Source organism: Lingula anatina, chromosome 3 (assembly GCF_051362555.1).
Source record: "Lingula anatina isolate TDL-2025a chromosome 3, LinAna3.0, whole genome shotgun sequence".
Taxonomy (NCBI): domain Eukaryota; kingdom Metazoa; phylum Brachiopoda; class Lingulata; order Lingulida; family Lingulidae; genus Lingula; species Lingula anatina.
Window position 1 is genome coordinate 28,662,785 of NC_141769.1, and position 17,081 is coordinate 28,679,865.

The following is a 17,081-nucleotide window of genomic DNA, read 5'->3' on the forward strand; positions in this document are numbered from 1 at the left end:
TAATCAAAATTTTAGGGTCTTTTTAATAAGCTTTGTGTAATTTTTATAATTAAGTCTTATATTGCCATTTTAGCTCTCAATTTTGTCAATTTAAAATCTTTATTTATTGTAACATTTAGTTCTTAAATTGAAAGGTGCATTGAGATTTTAAATGGAATGTCCCATATAAATATAAATTATTTTTAGCATAAATATTACATCATTATTAAATCTCTGAGCAAAAATCTCTTTCTTTGTCCCTGGTAGAGGGCACCCCAATCTGGATAAGTCAGCCGCGATTCTCCACCTCGCCACCACACCAGTTCAGGTGATGTCAGTGCACCCTACGACCTCCATCAACGGCAGGTACTTTCTCTAGCCTACTTAAATCATTAAATATTTATTCTAGAACACGTTGGCATCACATCTAGGATGGACCTAGGATCCAAAATATTTTGGATCCTAGGATGGACCAGCAACTTAAATAGACATCATGGGGTGTTTCTGTATCTAATAGCTACAGCTGGTGGTTGTGCAACGTGTCTAAATGCGGGTGCACATGTGCATGCATGAATTCATGTGCATTTGTATGTACAAGTAGCATGTATACATCAATGTTTAAATACATTCACGTTAAGTGCCTGTATTATTGGCTCAGCAGCACACAGGTGACCTTATGCAAATACAGGAGCCAGCTTTTCCAAGTGAAATTTCTTCTGCTCTTTTTACTGGCATTAATAGCAAATAAGAATATTAAGTCATGTTGAATAAAGCATGTGACATCTTCCGTAAATATTATTTGCCAATTGATTAAATCTTTTTTTTTTTTTTTTTTTTTTTTTTTAATTTACATATACTGACACTAGTACTTATACTTTTATTATTGCCAATTGGTTGATTCTTTATTTATTTGATTTTATTTTTATTTATTTATTTATTTATTTATTTATTTATTTATTTATTTATTTATTTATTTATTTATTTATTTATTTACTTTAAAACAAAACTGACATATAACCAAAGTCCCAGGACAAAAACCATAGAACCTTACATTATACAGAGAGTAAGAATGGTTCTGCCCATTAAAATGAAAACTGTGAGAAGAAACAAATCAATGCCATATTTACAATGATGAGGGTTTCAGCGGATTCCTACCCAGGCTATCCCAAACTTCAATGATTATACACAAGGATATCTGGGCCAGCATGTGGGCAGTTTCATTAAGAAGATCGATTTGTTACTCAAGGCAGTATTACATCTATCCACATTTTATCCAGGAGAAACTTACTTCTAGTTGAGCAATACAACTGTTCATTTTCATTTTGCAAAAATGAACAAATCTTTGTGTACATAGCTTATTGTCACCCATGTGGAGGGGCTGTTGACATAATTATTTGACTGCAATGGTAAGCCATCAGAGGACTTGGTCACACTATAGTTTGTCTTAGACTGCATTTCCATGACCTTATCATGCCAACTGGATAGATCTACTGGTACCTCAGCAGGAATTTGCGCTTAGGCGCTTAATTCTCTGGCACGCTTCCTTGCAAAGCAACTTTACCCAAGTTCTGTACTTTAAGTTACAAGGGGGCATGTAGTTAAACTGAATGCAATTTAACGAGTATCCCCAAGGAGTTAGATCGATCCAACTAGTACGATAGGGTTATGGGAACAGTTCCTTAAACATTCACAAAATCTCTTGTTGGCAGTACTTTTATACATGGTTTTAATCATGATGCTCTGGGTTCAACATCATAATTTCAGGAATCTGGGATACAGGGGCAGATTTAGGCTTCGTTCACATGCAATGTCTATTTTCTAAATTCTATTTTCTATTTGCGGCATGTCTTATGATCACGGTCTGTGCACTGAATATCCCACCGCGTAATTACTGGCAGCACGGGCCAGTTACTTTAAGTTACTATAAGTAACTGGCTCGCGCTGCCAGTAATTACGCGGCGGGATATTCAGTGCACAGACTGTGATCATAAGATAGCGCGAATAGAAAATAGAATTTAGAAAATAAACATTGCATGTGAACGAAGCCTTAGGCCGTCTTCTGGGTCTTCCGGAAGACGGTCAAATTTTTAAGTTTACATTGACGGGTATCTAATATTTTCTGTCGGAAGACGGTCAAAAATTGAGGACGAATTAACAAAGATAATTTGGAAGACTGTCAGAAAATATCTCTGGATCCGCCCCTGGGATACTACAATGTAGTACTAGTAAGGTTCTGCAAGAAGGTATACTTGATAACAGGTTAAAGGTATCCTATGCATGGTTTTCCTGCAAAAACTTCATTGAATTCAGTGTGTTATACCATTTCTAATTCAATGATTTGGTTTGAAATGCCTGAACAACCACATAGACCACATGTCTTTCTAAACGTTTCAGAAGAAAATTATCAATATCAATATATCATCCACCTTCTGTTTCATTTTAGGTTTTTTTTTATCATTTTAAGGTCTGAACTGGAAAAAAAAGGAAATATGGACATGATAGAAAATATGACATTAAGGCATTTTGAAGCACAGTATACCTTTACTTGTAAGTGAGTTGTTTTATGTGAATTAAAATCACCTTTGCAAGTACAATTCTTAGTGAAATCAGATGACTTAAATTATGCAGTACAAAGATGGGGAAACAGCAAACACAGTCATACATTCAATTTGGCCAATGCTAACACAACACTTGTTATATACAGTACATTGTTTATAATCTGTCAGAAATTTGGATAGAATACGTTCAAATCCATAAGACACTCCTACATGTATGGACATTAGAATACTGTATTTAGCTTCATATAAAAATTTTAAAAAAACAGTAAACTTAATGTCATATAATTTATCTATACAGATTTTACATTTGATGTCACAATTCATTGAATTTTACCTGGAAGTACAAAAAGTCAAGAATGATCATACTACGTAAGTCAATTATGTTTTGGATTGCTGTCATGGAACTATGATAATACAATTATTGATCTTACTAATAAAGACATAAAACATTAATCATTTCATCAAATGACAAATGTTGTGTTTCTAGTAACCCTTTATCCTTTTTTTCCTGCAAAAAAAATTAAACCCTATACAGTAGATCTAGGATACTGAGTAAAAGCATTGATCTATTTGTAACAGACCCAAGAGCATTACTGTTATTTTCTCTTTGAGCAAAAAATAATAAGAGGGGAGCTCTCCACTTCCAAAGATTCTTGAGAGAGCGACACAAAATTTTCCTGTTCTGGCAATCTAAATTTACTTAAATCCTACAGCAACTTTTGATAAAGATCTAGGTTTGCATGCTACCATTAGGGTGCTTTCCCAGAGATTTAGATTGATCTAAAGATTAAGTTTTAGATCGAACTAACTCCCTGGGAGTTCATGCTAAATTGCAGTCAGCCGAGCGGGCACCATAGTTAATTACCCCCTTACAGCTTTTAGTAGGCGGGACAGACGCTTAAGCTGGCCAAGCTGACAGTAATCTAGTGAGACTCCCCACAGGGATAGATCGATCTAAAAATCTATGGAAATGGGGTGTTAAACTTTACAAAATGGCAGTAGTACATGTATAAGTATATGTATTACAGTATATGAGTATATCATTATATGGACTGAATTTCCCCCATTTACCTAACCAAATTCCATGTCCCAATAGGCTGACCACCTAATATTATATTTATCACTTTGGGATTTGTTGGCTAAACTGGTATCAGCCTGTTGATAAACTGGAATATAAAAATGTGTAATTTTTGCTATTGTTTCAGCAGCATCATATGCCAAAATCTCATAATCTATAAAAAAAGGAAAGGAAAAAACTCAGATTGCTTATGTACTTTTGTTGCCATGTATAAATCAGTATTACATGAACTTCATTGTCGAACAATGATGTAAAGCTGAACAAGGGGCCCATTCCCACTTCTTGATAGAGCACATCAGGGGTGGATCCAGAGATATTTTTTTCTGAGAGTCTTCCAAATTATTTTTGTTGATCCATCCTCCATTTTTGACCATCTTCCAACAGAAAAATTTCAATCTGACTGTCTTCCAGAAGGCCCAGACGATGGCCTCAATCCACCCATGCACATGTGATTTTACAAGACAGGTGGCCACTGTGTAATATATCATCTGAAGTCATCATCACGTCATAATAAGTTCATTCATCAGCAAGCTGTGTCTTCAGCTATACAAACTTCACATTAGTCCAAATGGAGCTCTTCTACATTCAGCAGCGCTTGGTTTCAACGCTATGTGAGCAGAATAGATCATTTTAAATCACAAAAAGGCTGCATCATTCAACCAGTTTTATAATAAATGATATAATTTGTCCCACAATTGTTAAGATGAAATATTATGTTGCATTGAGTGCAAGAGGATGTCGATGACCATAAATAGATAAGGCCTAGGAAATCCAGTTTGGTTTTTAAAAGTGGTAAATGGAATAAAATAAAGTATGGATATGAGGGGCAATCAAATAAAAAAACTGTCATCATTCATGTCAATGTGTTTAAAAGAACTGACATTGTACATAAGTGCCTTAATAATTTGACATAAACCAGAAACACTTGGATTCATCATTGTAAACCACCTGAGACAGTAAAGCCAGGCTTGGTGTTAATGTTCTAGCAGTTCTGTATCCCTTGACAACATTAACTTAATTTGTCTTAAAAGAAGTTGTTAAGACATTCTACCTCTGGAGCTTTTCTGGCCATTACGGAGAAAACCTCAGGAGATCAGGCTAACATATCGTAAATGATTTCCCTTAGCAAAACAAAAAGTTTCCAGCAAATTAAGAGTTACCAAGAAAAAAACTGTTGCTGTAAATTTGTGAAAGCATACCAGTAATGATGTCAAGTTTGCAGCAAGTTTGTAAGAAGCCTAAAATTTTCAGAATGGGAGGCAAGGTCAGTCAAGAAAGAAAATACAATATATCACTTGTATATGTATGTCCATGCATGCAGAAACACACATCATATAATCTATTAATTAGATGAAAACTTTAAGCTAGATTACACCATCACATCATCTTTACAGCTAACAGATGAACTACTGGCATGGGAGAGCGATGAACAATTCACATGGATAGTGACATAGGCCCCATTCAGAACGGCAGACTTACAAGTCCCAGGGTCAAATATGGCCTACCCACATGACTTGAATACTATTCAGCGTCTATTAGGGTATTAGATGGCAAGCTTTGTAGTGGGTCGTCATATTTGACCCTCGGACTAGTTAATCCACAGTTCTGACTGTGGCCATAGACTAAGGCCAGTTCATAACACAGTCCAGTGACGGATCTGGTCAAAGATGTCCCTTAGAAATGAAGACTGGCAATACAGAGAGGTGATCAGAACAGAGCCATTGGACAGTTGATAGTGATCTCCTGATACTGTGTTCCGTGGAATAAGAAGACTGACACTGACATTATTATTAACGACAAATGAATTCCAAATTAAATTTGAACCACAATTGTATTTTTTTATATTTAATATACATTTTTGATTTAAACTGTATGCAGTCTGCAGTCTTTTAATTTATATGTACAGATTATTTTAAGAAACAGAAAACTGTTCAATGCCTTCATGATTAACCCAAATTCAATTCTTTTGTAGTTTCCAATGAGAAAATGAATAAAACTGATCACTTTTGGAATTGCATAGCTGTGCAAATATTTAAAGAATGGAATACGTTTGGTTCCATATTTTATCAGCTCTGAAAAATACAAGTACAAATGACCCTTAGCAATATAAGTAGTGGGTCAATAAAACAAGTGAGCGCAGGCATTATCATCAAAAAAGCTCCAGTTCTCATCAAATACGCTCTGATTGATCAGTTAAGCAAACGCTGCAAAGAAGTTCTACTTATCACAAGAAGCTGCTTGGTTGTATTAAGCTCTGACCTGGCTGCTTTCTTTTCTCAATCTACCTATCTCAAAGAGTGAGAATATTCTGATGAAGGGCAGAAATAAACTACCATCTGGGGCTAAGAAATTTTCTGTAGTGAAACTTTAAGTAATTATAATTAAACAGTGATTTGATCACAAAATTAGCTTCGGTGGATTTTCAAAATACACAGTCAGTCTATTGGTAGAATTGTTGCAAGTCTGTTAAAACTGCTATTTCTTATTAATAAATGTTGAAAGTGGGAGACACAATTTTTGTATAATCAAAAAGTTTTTCCAGAGAGTAAAAGAATATAAAAAAAATGTGAAAATACTTGGAATGACTCCAAATCAAAATATTTTCCCAGTTACCGCTCTATATAAAATGATTTTCTACATACAATATTTCAATAATCAGCTAAAGAAGGAGTTTTTATATAAGGTATATCAATCATGAAAAGCATCTGCTATTTCAATTAATATCAGAACAAATTCTGTCTTTGGTCGATTTTTTCCTCAACTTACAATGTCATTCTTTCTCATTTGTGTATAAGTGTTCTTCCGTTTTAGACTGTTCATAATTGTTTGACATTTCAATGGCTCTTAGACTCTCTTCTGCTCTATCTGTGCTTTTATTAACAGATAAATCCTGAACTTTATTGTCTCTGGCAGATCTTGGCAAAGACTAAAATAATGGATCAGGATATGAAAAGCTGCCAAGCTACATGGAGTGCTCAAGGCATCACAAATCTACCTCATAAAGTGCGACAGTACCGATACATCGAATAAAACATTAATCAATGGAACTACAACTGATGAGAAAAAAATGCTCCTGATAATTTCAAATAAATAGGAGACTTCAATAAAAAATATAGATACTGGTAATCAAAATGGTATTAAAACTGAATTGATGGTGACATTCATTTTCTATTTCTTTTCATAGGTGTATTATTAAAATGTTCAACATTGAATAGCCCCATAGTGCACAACTAATAAAATTTCATAAGCAAAAAGTAAACTTATTGAGCTATATTTATTTGTATTTCAGCACACTTTATGAAAAAAACTGCCATACCAAAGTTAAGTTTTAGCCAAATCTAAATTAATGAGTTAAAACACACTTTTTTTGGATTTTTTTTCATTGTAAATATTTCCCATTGCTAATTAAATCCAGTATCAGTGTTCTGAGTTTATATAAAAACTGCATGTAATATGTTTTTGTTTAACACATATTTTGTGCATTGAGTCAATTGTAATAGAATTTTATAGCAGGTTTGGATGTTCAGAATTTTCCTCACACATTGTGCAAACTCTCATTAAGTTCTACATGTGAAAAAAAACAGGTTAAAAATACAGCTTTACTGGCAATACTGCTCCAGAAATCTACTAGTAATATGATCCTATCTAGAAATTCAGAATAGGTTATTTAGGCCCTCAGAAGTTGAGGATGGGTGAAAAGGATAAAAAAAAATATTATAGTAAACATCTATAGTGCAGAAATGGTCATTCTCTATAAGGATGAAAAGCATATCCTTTAGAAAAAAAAAAGCTTTCTAGTGCAACAGCTAGGGGTCTAAATGTTACTAAATATATATCAAGACATCATTTCATCAATACTGGTACAGTATATGTGAACCTTGGATTTCAAGAAGTGCAGGGAGCAAAATTAATCCATATACCCACCATCTAGACAAACCAGAATTTATAATCATTGACACCTGAAACAGCATACTGTACTGAATGGATAAGATTATGTGATTTCAGAGTAACATTTTTATTGGGGGCGGCAAGTCTGTGTGCACAATATATAAATTTGTATTATGCCAATTCTAGATCTGCCTTTTTACAAGTACCAAGGCTGACTGCAATGAAGTAGTTAAGACCCCCCCCCCCCCCCCCCGCCCAGCAGCATATCCATCATATACCTGTAATACCACCTGTCATAACACTTCTACACTGTGTTCAATAACATAAACACACAGCTATACAAGTACCTTGCTATCCTTGAATGTTACAACGAGTCTGTATCCCTGCAACAAGTCCGTCCTGTTGTTCACGTCCCTGAGGGCCATGTAGACAGCGGGCTCACAGCCCTGCCCTCCTGCCCAGTCCCCGGACATCGGGAACAACCCACCGATGTGCAGCAGGACCCGACCATCACTGCTACCTGACGGAGGGGCGATATATTGATGGTACTGTCTCTCAAGGCTATATTGTGTAGTGTCTGTTAGATTGGGTGTCCCATTCGGTGTCAACACAGGCCCCATGGAGGTCAAAAATGAACCCGGGGTGGTCGGTATAGAGTTGTCCGGCGACTGGAAATTATGACCAGAAAGGTTGCCAAATCCGCTCTGATTCTTTCCTTTGCCGACCGAAATGGCAAACAGCAACAGAGTTACAAGAATTATCCTTGACACTGTACGGTATCTTGTCATGATTACTGCCATTTGGTTGGTCGATAATCCTAAGTGTTAATGTTCCCGAGGTGTTTGTAAAACACGACTTACTGCTCGCTTCAAAGCCCTAGACCAGGCCCGACGTTACTTATTTCAAGTGGATTTCTTTGCATCAAATCAGCGGCTCTAGTTCATCTCCATTCAAGCACTGAGTAGTCAGTTGATGCAAAACACAGTCAAACCTCCAGATTGTGACTTACAACATATTTTTTACGGTGCGCGTGCTTTTTGGAGTTAAATTCCGCCCGCCTTCGCTTGAGTAACCATAATCAATCTGACAGGTGCTTGCGAAATACGTCATTGAAAGGTGGTTATTTGGATTAGTGATTGACACTTCCGGCGACGTCATCAAAAGGTGTGTAAGTACACATGCACATGCACGGAAGTCCACGTGCAGGAGCAAAATACGACGATTTTTAGTTTTATTTTAGGCAGATTTAACATATTCATATGGAAGAGGAGAGGGAGGAACCAAATGCACACAGGTTTGTTGTATATTATTTGTCTTTTTTAACACAAATGCCAAAACATCCACCTCAATCTCGCTCGGCTTGGCTAGCTCGTTGGCTGCGTTCAACATGTACCAGGCAATTTAATTGTAGCAGTGTGACTCTGCATCACTTTTATCAGATTGTTCATTTTCTCCTTCCCCGTAATTTCCATTCCACAGACACCTAAGTGTGGTAATGGACATTAGTACCTACATTGTACATCCAATTTTACTGGTTTTATGATGTTGTAGAATTTACGGTTAAAAGGCAGTAAAATAATTAGGGCCCACAAATTTTCCCAATAAAGATATAAATTTGAAATATGATACAATCATACAGAGGCAGCTGCATATTTGTTTGTGAATATACCATTTGATTTTTGGGACCTCAGTTTACGGGAGTAGATCTAAAATTATTCAAGTTTTAGTAACACCATAAATTACTTAAAATGAGTCAAAAGTTAACCCACTTGATTTCCACCTCCTAAACATTGTCCTACTGCTGTAGCTAAGAATTTATCACAAAATAGGTAAACTAAATAGAGTTGAACACTGAGTGACAATAATTCAGCAAATCTTAATTACAATTGAGGAGAAATACAGTAGATTGCTGTCCATCCATTTTTGTGCAATCAATAAAATAGCTCTCCTTGGAAGCAGACCATTTCTAGAACATTTCTTCTCAAGTCATGCAGGCCAAAGGCTAGCTTATGGAAGTCAGTTAAGGATTAAGACCATCTGAAATCTAAAAGCTACAATTAACAGTCTTGGTGTGAGCAAACAGTTGTAAAATGTACAACTCCTTAATTGATTTGAGCCAGTAATTTTTTTTTTAGAGAGCATTCACATTGAGAAGAGCCAAGGTCTAGCAAGGCCGAGACCTAAATATGACGGACCAACATGAAAGGAAGATCACGTAATCCTTTCATAGTCTCTCATTGGCATTGACATCGACCTCGGCTCTTCTCAATGTACATGCTCTTTTAGTCTTCAGTGTGCGTATTGTGTTAGAGGTGATGGATCACAGATGTTCACTGCAATGCAGAAGTCTTTATATTTGCACCATATGTCACCTAATACTGAGCCTTCAATTCTTAATTCAAATATCTAAAAATAACTGGTTTATTTTCATATCAGTTACACATACTTTTTATGCTGTTTTTGAAATGATCACAGTAAACTGTTGTCATTCACTTATAATTGGTATATTTAGTTTCAGGTGTGAGGTATGTGCACAGCTAGCTGCCAAGTACAAGTGTCCTCGCTGTGCCATCAGGACATGTTCTTTACCTTGTGTGAAGCAGCACAAGCTGAGGCAGGACTGTAGTGGGGTCAGGGACAAGACAGCTTACGTGGCAATGAAAGATTTCACAGACTTGAATTTGCTCAGTGGTAAGAGGATACAGAGCATGTGTTTTGTTTGGTGTACCTTTATACTTGCTATGAATGTTTGGAGAGGGAGGCAGTCTGCCAGTAAAGAAATTAATATTTAGATATAAAAAAAAGGACATGTTTAAAGATAGGTTTTTAGGTCTTTTGGATTGGATGTCTTGTATATGCAACATTTCCAAACTTGTATAAATTTGCCTTGCTGTTTTGTTCAGTATGTTGGCATGAGTTGTTTGGTGTTAATCACACCTGTAGACCATTCAAATTTAGATCTTTCATACTTAACATTTTCAAAATTCATTTGTTGCAGATTACAGATTTCTAGAAGATGCAGACCGCAAATCTGACACAGCCAGAAGAGACACAATAGCACGGCGAAGAGAAGTGCCTAGATATGTAAGTTACTGCACTTAACTGTAAAATAACAACAAGGATTTTGCTCTTCGAAAACTTTTGGGTATTGTATATTTCATATTTGATTGACACCCCTGTAAAATAGGGAGATTAGAGGAATGCCCTCAATAGAAAATAAAAATTCATTTAATCTACACTGTCGACACTTTTTCATTACAGAACTGAGATACTAATAAATTCCGTACAAGAATGAACCTGTAATTAGAGATGAATTGTGAAACAGACCTAAATTGTAATGATTCTCAATAATTTTCAGCTTAAAAGAGTTCTTAATCAAAGCAGACAGAGGGGAATCCATTTGAAACTGTTGCCTATTGGGATGACAAAAAGAAAACTCAATTCCACATTCTTTCAAGAGAGGTATGGATGAATTTAGTTTTTATTTTTTCTTTCATAATATTATTTTCATACAGACATATTTGTTTTAATGTGAAGTACTAGCATACATTTTGCATAGGGGCAGTTACAAGATGAATGATTAAATAATTTCATTGCAACTAGTGACTGTGGAAATAAGAGTGTACTTCAGTCAGTGCAGTGATTGTTATACTGTGTCGTATATCTTCAGAACCAAAACCATCATGTGGACACTAGAGTGGGTGTTTCCTGCTGCACAAGCCAAGTATAGGGATAAGAGGTAACAATCATGGCATGTGGACAGTTTTGAATGCGGTTACAGTCCTGTATATTGTAGTGTATAAACACTCACCCATGTTTTGCAGAATGTTTTCTTTTTCTGTTTCAGACTGACCATTGGCATTAGTCCTGCATAAATCTGTCTCTGTGTGTGTGTGTGTGTGTGTGTGTGTGTGTGTGTGTGCGCGCATGCGTGCGTGCATGCATGCGTGCAAGTGTGAAAATATAGTGGACAGTCATTCAGGCAAGGAGGTGCATCACAAACATGTAGAGTTAACAAAAAAATGATACACTGCATGCCCAAAATGTAAGTGAAATATATGCCAGAAAAATAATTAAAATAGATATAATAGGCCTTAGGTGTGATAATCATCAACACATATTCATCTTTTTTTCCAGAGCTGGTGACATTGAGACCTTGAGATCTCTCCTGGGGAAGTACCTGACCCCAGGGGTTGCAGACCCTGTGGTGAGACATAAGCTTAGACAGTATGAGAGAGCAGGAGTGGACAGTCTTACACTGGTCATGAAGGTAGAAGGGAGACCAGCTAATTCTGTCAGGTACATGTATACCATGCAGATGGCTGGAAATTGTTCCTATCAGAATTCGGAAATTTATCTACTAAATATATCCGCATGGTGTTTTTGAATAGATAATGTAACGTGAGGTTGACATGTAACTGTGATACAAAATGCATCGGAAATTTTAATATATATTAAAATGCATTAAATTTTGCTGTTTGGTAAACAAAGAAAAATCTTCAAACTTCACTAAGAGTTACTTGTTTGGTGTTACATTTCTCTAGGAGACTACATCTTCTTGTTTTGTTTTTTTGTTTCGTTTTATTTTGTTTTTCAATTTTGAAGACTGCCTCCCAGTAAGCCCATTCACATAGTACTTGCAATAGCAGAAGGTTGAAAAGGAAAGATAGCATTCATCAGTTCACACTTTAGATTGCATGAAAATGACTGAGAGTGTCAGTCTTATTTTGGGTGAATAAAACATTATCCTCAGCTTTCCAACTATACACTCTGTGTTATGTGAACTTTCCTACTTGTATCCTTCTGGACATAAAGGGTGGTTCTTTAACAATTTTACACGAGTTCCAGCTTGCACCACTTAACATATCTAACATATCATGACCTTGTGTAATACTAACGTCAGTTGCATGTTTGTATTTTGGTTTTCATTGTTGAAAAATAAGACAAGAATAAGAGCCAGTCTTCATCACATAAAAAACTAGGGTCTCTGTTTATTTCAGATATCACAAATTGTGTTTAGACAAAACTCTGTGCGAGAATCTTAAAGGGAAGCTGATTGTGGAGTACCCTACGGTGTTTGTCCTGTTGCAGAGTCAGCCTAAAATATACCCAATACTTGGAGAGGGTGAGTGAATTGTTTACATCAGTTTTGTCAAGATATAGAACAGACTGTTTTCATTCAGAGATAGTGAAAATAATCTTGATTACGGATTAGATTAAAAGTATTAACGTAGCCCTCCTAATTGTAGAGATATTTGTATTATAAGTATGGTTGCAACTTAACAAGCTTAATTCAATATGTCAGATAATATTAATTTCCTCTCTGTAAAAACTTATTATCATAATTATCAGTCTTGAATATGCATTACTGGTTGTGTAGCTTAATTTAATAATTAAGTATATACACTAAATATTTACTTTTATAATTACCTTACTTATGTTAGTCATAGCCTTTGTAAAAACTGGCTTGAACTAATAAAGAAAATTATTATTATTATTATTATTATTATTCCTGTTAATGGACATTTTTCTCTCCATTATAAACAGACAACAGTAACAGCAGCAGCAGTGACAGTAGCAGTGACAGCAGTGTATCAAGTGATGAAGATGAAGCCAGTACTGCAGCGACAGAGAAAGCTGCATCTGCTGAGGAGAGAACAAAAGATACCAGTATCATTAATGAGACAGAAGAAACAAACTGCACAGACAATATTAATCCAGACTGATAATTTATGGTCAGCAAAGTGCATTCAGTTTGATGTGCATATTTAAACTAAAGCATCTTAAATGTTGCAAATCAGCCTTGGAAGAAGTACTTTTAGGTATCTTCAAATAAGCCTGATGGGTCTGATGATTGAGACTGGACAGTGAACAGAATGTGAGAGAAGCAAGTTTAATACTAGTTACCTAATCTATAATTTATATGCAACACTGTAATGCAAACAAGTTTGCTAATAATCCGTGTTGAAACAACTGCCCTTGTGCCTATTTCTCTTAAAAGCACCACATGTAAAACTGTAGTATATCTACACACAGTGCTGTTTTAGTTGCTCTGTATTAGCATGGTGCCTCATTTCTCACAGCAGAAGTACAGCAGTTTCAAGGACTCTAGAAAAAGACCACCAACAAGAGTTGCTGGCAGGAGATGTAATATGAAAATATCTCGCTATTATAAACAAAACTTTTCTGTTCATGACTTGACTTTGTTTCCTGCAGAAAAATTTGCCATAACTGCAATTCTACATATGGAGGTCAGTTAAGCCTCCTGTTTCATCAGAACTTGTAAAAGGAAAAAGAAACAGAAGCCAAATAAAAGAACGTGAAATTCCAAAGTTAACATTGAACATGAAATCCACAGAAATTTTTTAAGCGATAGATTTTTTTTCTTTTTTTTTTAATTGCTAAATTGATTCTTTGTTAGATTTATGCACTCCGTACTGTGACAGTGAGTTCCGGTATTAAATTAAATTAATAATTATGTAATTGGAGATTTGCAAAAACGAAAGAAATCTATCAAAAACGCCATTGTAGGAAATATGAACCATGTGATGTTTTTCGTTTTGGCCATGAGCTGTCTTTGATCTAGTTGTATTGTAACCTGTGTGTTACTCGCCCTCGTGTTATGAAAGGGGATTGGTCACTCTCTTAGTGAAATCACTTGGTGGGAAAAGAGGTTCACATTGTTTACGGTCTAGTTGCATCAAGGTAACTATTGTCGTCCACAGCCTAGGTAAGTGCCGCTTTTGTTCCCTCCTATCTTGAATATCTCTACATTGGCAATGAAGATGTCGATAAATTACTCTTATCACAATATCGTTTTGGTGCACTGAAACTGAAAGGACTTTGTTTCGTGGGACTTACAGTGAGTGAAGTGGACTGGTTGCAGGTTGTTATTGTTTCTAGTTTGATAGATTCTAGCTTATGTCCGGTCTTGTTGGATTGACGTGGTACCACCCATCTCGGCAGGTCGACTTGCGGTAATTACCCGATCTTTTCAACGGTCAAAAATTATCAAACTTTCAGATACACAATTTCATAATCACAAACATTATATTTCTGTATGGCATTTGTGGTGCTTTTACTAAAACGAAGTAGCCTACCTTTTAATTTTGTTGCTACCACTTAATAATATAGACTTTTAAGACCCACCAAACGCCTTAGCAATAATTAACATTGACATACACGTATGCTTATCTATGACGACTATCGACACAAACATCAAAATATATGCCAAGCTATCTCTTTGTTGACTTTTTCCCCTTTCACCGACAAAAGGATGATGGTGAGTGTGAGATGATACTATCTTACGTGTACCTCAGGCACCTCTGAGTGGACAGTCTAGCGAAATCCTCGAGTGACACCTTCCAAACTATGGCAGACGCTTTCTTTTTTAACCAACACAGTGATTAACTTTGCATATTATACCAGTAAGACGTTTAATTTACAAAAAATCATAAACATTTCGCATGATTAATATATAAAATGCTGCTTGTCACAAAATGATATGTTTAAACGGCCCCGTCTTCATTTATCTTAATGTGAAGAATGAGTTCAATTATGAAAAACTGTCAGTAACGGCAGATCATTATTTTTACTTGACACGTACGTCCTGTGGAGGTGTCGTTTGTCTCATCCTGTGCTCGACCCACGTGTTTTAGTTACGTGATTCAATGGCGTGGTCCCCGTCTTTCTGCTCTATTGTCATTTATTTTATTTCTTTGTGGCGGTCATTAAACCGCTCCTGCTATCAACCCTTGCAGACAACTAATTTATTTCCACTCATCAATAAATGAATGAACTAAGATATGAAGTGATATGCAATATGCCTTATTTTTCTGCGTTTTTCTGATAAAAATAGTTCTCTGGATTGGTATCAGAGGAATCCTCTGAACGCCCGTACTTTCCTCCTGGTTCGTGTTCGAATAATTTAGCTAATGTCACGTATTACGGCTTGCATACAGGGAGCCTCGATCGCATTCAGAATTCTACAGAAGAGACTCTCCAGAATGACGTGCTCTCTTGTGAGTAATTGCTAACGGCAGAAACGACCCTGGCTTGCTTGTGGTAGAAAGGACTTTGTTGATGTGAACGGGAAGATGTACAGTAAAAGAACAAACCTTTTTTCAGCTACAAATGATTGACTGTAAGCTAAATGTGCAAGTATTTCGCTGAACTTGGATTTGGTAGTAAAAATATATCTCACAAAAATGTCAGGTGTGCCACATCAATTTATGTAAATTAGGCCCTGCTGGTAATTATAACGTGCCAGAAAGTTTTAGCACATCTTGTCTCTACCGTGATAATTCATGCAATAATGATACCTATTATGCGCTGCTACGGCTGCTTCAAAGTATGAGCAATATCGCCGTAAATGTGACGTGGTAGTTAATCTAGTATTGTACGCAATAATCCTCCTGACAGGCTGAAGATGATTGAAAATCAAGGCCCCATGACGTCGGCCTTCAACATGCGGCACAGGAACTCGTCCTTCAGGCATCCATTAATAAACTCTTCTTTGGTGAGATCTCCGGTGTCATCAAGGTCCATTTTGCTGAATATTTGGTCAGTGCACTCTTCTGGTGTCACATAATCAATATCGCCCTCTTTGCGACTGATTTTACTGACGGCTCTCATAATGTGGAGAATCTCTTTCTTGCCTATCATACCGTTTCCGTCGATATCACACATAGAAAAGGTCCAGCTGAGCTTATTCTGGAGGTCCCCAGAAGAAGTGATACTTATGGTGAGCAGATAGTCGCGGAAGTTGATGTCCCCGCTTCTATCGGCGTCAAAAGCTCTGAAAATATGCTCGTAGAAATCCGCCGCTTTCCTTGCGTCGATCGTCGGATTGATGCACGAGAAAATGTGCATTAGTTTTCCCCGACTCAATGTCCCAGATGGATTTTCCTCCCAAAAACTCTTGTGCAGTTGCCTGATTTGTTTCTTGTCATACTGGGTGTGTTTGGCCAAGTAGAGTAAATCTTCTTTGGAGATTCTGTTCTTAGATCTCGAGTTGCCCATTTTGTCGAGGCACATGTAAGATTGAAATATTTTGTCCTTGGTCGTCCGTTGGTATCATGTACGTCCTTTCTCCCATTCAACTCTGCACCGCACCGCAGGTCAGTTATTACATATGGCACTTCAATGCAGACGAAGGGTTTACGCATAAAGCACAGCCTTTGTTACGCATACTCCTCATGGTCAATATGGCATAGGTCGCACCACGGTTTCATTTAAGGCCAAAACGATGTCCAAATACTCACAACTCTCCTATTCCGTTCTTTCCTCTTAACCCAAGTCTTCTAAAAATGAATTCCTTTACCCAATTCCTCCCCGTTTAAGATTTGATTTTACCTGCTTATTTTCTGGCGTTCCTCGCGCCCAGGGACGTAATGACTAAAGCTCCGGCTCATCTACATGTTAAATGTCCTATAAAATTAATACTCTGTCTCAGCATCCACGATCAGCACGATTCATGTATTATAATGTCTAAATATTATTAAACATATATGTAAAATACCAGGCACAATAACACGAGTGTGGGTGCACCGCACGCTGGAAGTGAAATGGCCCTATTG

At 36.5% G+C, this 17,081-nt stretch overlaps 2 protein-coding genes and 1 pseudogene across 3 annotated transcripts in view; 1 reads left to right on the forward strand and 2 right to left on the reverse strand.

The window, feature by feature from the left end:
• The window catches only part of LOC106174988 (gamma-aminobutyric acid type B receptor subunit 1), a 37,251-nt gene extending 28,664 nt beyond the window's left edge, over nt 1–8,587 (reverse strand). Inside the window, exon 1 of the mRNA XM_013556783.2 lies at nt 7,851–8,587. Coding sequence (XP_013412237.2) covers nt 7,851–8,303 — 453 coding nt within the window. The 5' untranslated portion in view covers nt 8,304–8,587. The remainder of the gene's footprint in view (nt 1–7,850) is intronic.
• A 1-nt stretch (nt 8,588) lies between these two features.
• On the forward strand, nt 8,589–15,479 carry LOC106174991 (box C/D snoRNA protein 1-like). Of its 2 annotated transcripts, none has more exons than XM_013556787.2 (8): nt 8,589–8,797; nt 10,016–10,194; nt 10,502–10,587; nt 10,862–10,965; nt 11,174–11,242; nt 11,641–11,802; nt 12,504–12,628; nt 13,051–15,479. In XM_013556787.2, the coding sequence occupies exons 1-8, from the start codon at nt 8,763–8,765 to the stop codon at nt 13,227–13,229; spliced, it is 939 nt and encodes a 312-aa protein (XP_013412241.2). In that variant the 5' UTR covers nt 8,589–8,762; the 3' UTR covers nt 13,230–15,479. The 2 variants fall into 2 exon arrangements, with proteins under 2 accessions (XP_013412241.2, XP_086864483.1); XM_087008357.1 differs by having other exon boundaries at nt 10,022–10,194.
• Nucleotides 13,909–17,081, reverse strand: LOC106171027 (hippocalcin-like protein 1 pseudogene; annotated as a pseudogene).